This window comes from Phocoena phocoena, chromosome 5 (assembly GCF_963924675.1).
Source record: "Phocoena phocoena chromosome 5, mPhoPho1.1, whole genome shotgun sequence".
Taxonomy (NCBI): Eukaryota; Metazoa; Chordata; class Mammalia; order Artiodactyla; family Phocoenidae; genus Phocoena; species Phocoena phocoena.
The window spans coordinates 101,832,362-101,838,361 of NC_089223.1; the positions used below are offsets into that span (position 1 = coordinate 101,832,362).

The 6,000-nt window shown below is 54.7% G+C and overlaps 1 protein-coding gene across 1 annotated transcript in view; it reads right to left on the minus strand.

Annotated features, from left to right (window-relative positions):
* The window catches only part of OTOP1 (otopetrin 1), a 42,247-nt gene extending 38,430 nt beyond the window's left edge, over positions 1–3,817 (minus strand). Inside the window, exon 1 of the mRNA XM_065878189.1 lies at positions 3,424–3,817. Coding sequence (XP_065734261.1) covers positions 3,424–3,817 — 394 coding nt within the window. The remainder of the gene's footprint in view (positions 1–3,423) is intronic.
* Between the last annotated feature and the right edge of the window lie 2,183 nt (positions 3,818–6,000).

The following is a 6,000-nucleotide window of genomic DNA, read 5'->3' on the forward strand; positions in this document are numbered from 1 at the left end:
CTGTCCTGGGCAGATCTTACAAAAGCAGCTCACGTCTGCCCCTTTACTTGCAGCCCCTTAGGGATAAGGAACACAGTGCCCTGAGCAGCCCTTTTCCAAGGATGGTGCACTGGACAGAGATGTAATGTGTCGTATACATGGATGTGCCTCATTTTAAGTAGAAAGCACTTTGTAAAAACCTGATCTCGTAAAAGTAGACTTGGGAGTGATTATTCACACGCACAAAGAAAGCCTCACTGTGACAAACAACTGGGACAATGCCTCTAATGTACCAGCATTCCAAACGCACTCAATAACTGTGGCTATTAGTCTTACTGTCGTCATTGCCATGACTTTGTGTTAATAACACTTCTCTGGGCTTGAGGCAGGCCAGAACAAGGAAAAGGACTACCTTCACCACTGCGGTCTTTTAAGAGACCAGAAACAGAACAGAAAGAGGACCCTGGTAATTAACAGGAAGAAATGGCTATTCATTAGGTTTTCATGTCACTGGACACACAGGACTGGCATGAGATATCCCAGCTGCTGCCACTTCTTCCAGAAGAAATCAATCTCTTTACTTAGCAAACAGAGGATCTGGATGAATAATCCATCATTTCCACTCATTTTTAAAAATTAGTCAATATTTTTTGTTCCAAAGAAAGTCTTCACTTTCTCACACCCAGTAGGTGGGACAGAATGTTTTCCTGCTCAAAGAAATGCCTCACAGCCCGTACCAAGACCCAAAATCTTTCTCTGGAAAACCTCAGTGCCCAGAATTCCACAGGGTGACTCTTTCTCAGAGCCCCAGACTTCTAAGACCATCACAGAAGCCAGGGCAGAGCTAAGTCAAACCTGTTTTTCCAGCTAGGATTCCAGGGAAATTCTCAGTCCCTGCTGGGGCTGAAGGCACTTTCCCTTGGCATTATGGCCTCCTGGGGTACTTTGGGGATAATTAGGCTCTTGCTTCTTTGATAAACTGCAGCTCATTTACAGGGATAGACAGTGCTTTGCAAATAGCTTTCACTCGACCTCTCCCAGCTCCTCCCTGAGAGGTGGCCAGTATTCTTATTTTACTGATGAGGAAACCGGGACTCAGAAAGGCGAAGGTAACAGAGCCGAGACATCAAGCCAAGACTTCCAGGATCAGCACCACTTCCATCATCCACATAGCTCACTTGAATAGTTATGTTATTATGGGGTAACTTGCTGAGTGTCTAAACAGCCACACCCTTTACTGAACACCTACTATGTGCTCTCCTACACTGCCTCATTTGCTCCAGCTCTACCTGGTGTCTAATGGACATCTCAAATGTAACACATCCACAAGAGGAATCCTGATTCTGCATCCCCACACTTACTCCTCCTTCTGTCTTCCCAGTCTTGGGAAATGGCACCACCATTCACCCATTGACTGGGGTCCCAGTGCTTAGAGTCTTCCTGGAAAGAGTGAGAGAGAGAGAGGAGGGAAGAGTGAGGAAGAACAGGGTGGGGGAGGGAGAGAGGAAGGAAGGGAGAAAGGAGAGAGGGAGAGAGGAAGGAAGGATGAGGGGAGGGCAGGAGAGAGAAAAAGAGGAAGGAGGGAGAGGGAGGGAGGGCGAGAGAAAGGAAAGGAGGGAGGAGGGGGAGGATGGAACAGAGAGGGGTAACACAGAAAGGAAGGGATGGATGAGGAGAGAAGAAGAAGGGAAGAAGAGAAGAAAGAAGGACAGAAGGATGGAGTAGGAAAGAAGTGAGGGAAAGACCAAGGAAGGATCCTGCCACTACAGGAAAGCATAGGTCAAAAGCCTCTGTATGCAATATTGTTTTAGCCTGTTTAAGTCAACAACCTCAAAATAACATTTTATTCTTGTTTGCTTGTTTGCTATGACACTGGATTCACTCCATTTATAGGGTCACAAAACCACGAACCTCCCTGAAACAACTACTTTCAGAGCAGTAATCTGGGTCACGCTGCAGTTTTGTGCAGTTTTTCCAAAGGCAAGATGAACTAGACACAGTCCCTGAGCCTAAGAAACCTAAAATCCCATCCAGATGACAAGGCTTATATCCACTAATCATAAGACAAGGCAGAAATAGACAAGCGCCAAAGAGCTCTACAACAGAGAGAGCTGTGGCAGCCCATGGGAGTGAGGAGAAATTCCTGCCAGGTGTGTAGAGAAGGTGTCCTTGGGGCAGACCTTTGAAGGGAGTGTGGGTGGGAGGGAGAGTGACTGTGTGCTGGGCGCCCACCCTGTACCCAGCAGTCACTGGTCCTACACGTGTGATTCCCATTCTACACATGCTGAAACTAGGGGAGTGGGAAGACTAAATAATGTGCCCAAGAGCATGCAAGGAAAATGACAGCCACACTCTGAGACTTAAATTCAGATCGAACATGAGAATTCAAGCAGAGACCTGTGATGTGTCTGGACCACACAGAGTGAAATGTACCCGGCCCCTCCCATGAAGATTTCTCAGGCACCCGCTTTCTCCACAGACTCCCCACCACCTCCTCCCTTTGACCTGCATCATGTCTATCTCCCTTCCAACAGTGCAAGGTCCTTGAGGAGAGAAGGGTTCCTGTCTTGACAACGTTTCAATCAGTGTGTTGTGGGTACCTAGCAAGTGCTTCTATTCCCCGCTGCCTGAACATTTATCCACTCGTTGATTACATCATTCATCTCAACCGCATTTTCTTAGCACCCACTCTATACCAGGCCCTGAGTTGGCTCTAGGACGAAGAGATGAGCATCTTAGAGATCCCCCAGTGTGGTGGAGGGGACAGAAGTGTCAACAAGAAGCACAGTGCCTTCCCAGGGCACAGTGAGGGGTGAAGCAGTGCGGTCAGAACCCCAAAGGGTGAGAGATGGGGTCTGAAAAGCATCACTGGGGAGCACGGGGTGGGGCCTGAGCCCTATCTCCTAAAGCAAGGCAGGTGGGAGGCATTCCAGGAAGAGGGAACAGAATATGCAAAGGCAGATAAGCATGAAGTATTGTGATGGGAACTAAAAGCCTTTGAGACTGGAGCACAGAATGCGGGCTAAGGAGAGGATTAAACTAAAGAGGCCATCTGAGCTCAGATCTTAGCGGGCCTTGAATGCCAGGATAAGGAGTGTGGCCTCCATCGTGGGGTCCGTGGAACCATGGCAGGGCTTTAAACAAGGAAAGATGTGAATAGGTTTGTGTAACCGTAGTTCCAACGATGGCATGTAAGGCAAGAGCCTGAAGGCGGAGAGAGGAGACTATGGCAATAATCCAGCCTTAAGAAAGAAAGAGAGAGAAGGGAAGGTGGGCGGCGGCGGGCAGAAAAGATGTGCAGGAAGATGGAGGCAGAAAAGACTAAAGGAGAGAAGTCAGAGAAGGAAAGGGTACAGAGCTGCTGTCGGGCTGCGGCTAGCGGGCGAGCAGGCTGGGTTCGCTGGGCACTCACCCGCCGGCCGGCTCGCTGCTTCGGGGACTCACCGCGGAGCCAGCGCGCGCCGGCGTGCGTGTCCTTGAGGCGGCGGTGCGCGGAGCTGCGGCCCACGTACCACAGCATCCAGAGCAGCTGCAGCAGCATGAGCGCCGTGAGGAAGCACAGCAGGTCGCTCTTGCCCACGCCCGAGGCGTGCACGGCCCAGGCCAGCAGGAACAGCAGCCCCGCCACGAACACGTTCAGCCCATACTGGCTGCTCAGCGCCTCCGCCAGCTTCTGCGGGAAGCTGGCGCGGATGGCGCCCCGACGAGGGGCCGGGGACTCCGGGGGCCCCGGGGCCGGGAGCTGGGGCGGCGGGCAGGCTGCGGGTCCCGACAAGCCCCTGTCCGGGCTGCTCCGAAACGCCTGGGGAGAGGCAGGCGCCCCCTGGCCCTCGGGCATCATTGAGGGACCCGCACTGAGTCTAGTCCCGGGCCCCACCCGCTGCCCCTGTCCTCTGCCCTAATCCCGACGCCCTCTGCCAACCAGCCCGCTGTCCTGATCACCCTCGGACGCCTGATCTCCCGCCTTCTGCCCCCTACCCCCGGTCAAGGTACCCACCCGATCCACTTACCACCTTCCCCCCCCACCCCGTCCCCCGCCAACCCGGGCTGACCCGGGCTGACCCCGGCTTCTTCGCCCTCCCTAATTCGCACCGCCCACCTTCCCTCCCTCCTCAATGTCCGGGGCAACACTTCCGCCCACTCTGCACCCACGCGGGCCGCTCCCCGCCCCTGGTGCCTCGGCCTGGGGGCAGCCCTGCCCCGATGGCCGCGCGTCCTCCCGCTCCCCGACCCGCGCACTGTCCTCAGCTCTGTCCCCTGAGCCGATGCCGGATGACAGGTGCCTCCCGCCGGCTTCCAGAGGTGGGATGGGGGGCAAGGTGTCGCCCAGAGCCGGCCCGAGGGTGTGGGCGCGGAGGCGTGGCCGCGGCGGAGCGGCGCGTCTGGGGCCCCGCGGGTGAGTGCGCTCCTCTGGTGCCCCTGAGCGTCTCCGTAGCGGACCACGGAGGTCTAGGTGAGCCCGGACGAACGCGTCCGTGTGCGTGAGTGTCTGCCTGTCCTCGTCTCTGCGTATTTCTACGGTCTGTTTTCTCTGTTGCCTGTTGCTGTCTCTCTCTGGAGGTCAGTCTTCGGGTGTGTCTGGTTGGGTCGGGGAGGATGGGAGGGGGTGGCAGCTCCTGTCCCTAGATCTATGAATAGGGGGACAGGGTGTCCTTTTCGTTTGTGTCTGTGTTTGTCTGTCCGTCTGGTGTACCTGGGTGTCTGCCAGGAGATGCCCAGATGCGGACAAGACAGGAGCCACTTCCCAAGAAAAGAGACCATCTCTCTCCCTCCTCCAAGGGAATGGGGAGCTACTTCTGGGCTGAGCTGAGCTGAGCTGGGGCTGGGGGCTGCCAGGAATCCTCCCTGGAGCCGGGGCAACCGGAGCGTCTCCCTCTGCTCCCCCAGGCCCCCCAAGCTGACCTGGTCCGCCACAGTGCCCCTCTCAGGAGGTCTTAAGGGCTGGCGTGGCTGAGATCAGGGCTGGAGCAGGAAGCTGGGAGGGAGCCACTGGGGGATGGAGCCCAGGAAAGGGCAGGCAGGGCTCACAGCGAGCCCCTTGTGCAGTAGCATAGGGCTCAGCACTCAGGAGACACCCTTTCCCCCTTGGTTTAATATCCTGCTGTTGTCGTTCTGAAATTCTTAATTTTTGAACACGGGACCCACATTTTCATTTTTGCAGTGGATCCAGCAAATTACGTAGCTGGTTCTGATTGCCAGAGGGTCCTGGCTGTGAGGGAGCCCTGGGCTGTGAGGGAGTCAACCTGAGGACTTGCCATCATTCACGTTTTCACTTTGTTTGTTCGTTTATGTGGTCAACACTCATTTATACTACACTGAATCATTTCAGGCTCTGTTCTAGGTGCCAGGAATTCAGTTATGAAAGACTGCCCTCACGGAGCTGACATTCTGGTGGAGACACACTCAGTGGATAACTATTTAACTCGCTGAGAAGCTATAGAGTATCAAACATGAGACTCAGCCCTGCCTTCCAGGAGCTCATGACCCAGGACTGCCTAGGGCGGGAGGGTTGGACAAGCCCTGAGTCTGCCAAGAAGGGTGAGAGGTTCCCGGAGGAGGCACCACCTGTACAGTTGTTTTTGTGGGGTTTTTGTAACATCTTAATTGGAGTGTAATTGCTTTACAATGGTGTGTTAGTTTCTGCTTAATAACAAAGTGAATCAGCTATACATATACATATATCCCCATATCCCCTCCCTCTTGCGTCTCCCTCCCACCCTCCCTATCCCACCACCTGTACACTTTTTTTTTTTTTTGCGGTACGCGGGCCTCTCACTGTTGTGGCCTCTCCCGCTGCGGAGCACAGGCTCTGGACGCGCCAGCTCAGTGGCCATGGCTCACGGGCCCAGCCGCTCCGCGTCATGTGGGATCTTCCCAGACCGGGACACGAACCCTTGTCCCCTGCATCGGCAGGCGGACTCTCAACCACTGCGCCACCAGGGAAGCCCATGTACACTTTGGATAGGAGTAGGAGCTGGCCAGGTGACATGGGGCAGGGCAGAGGAGGGCGTTCCAGAGAGA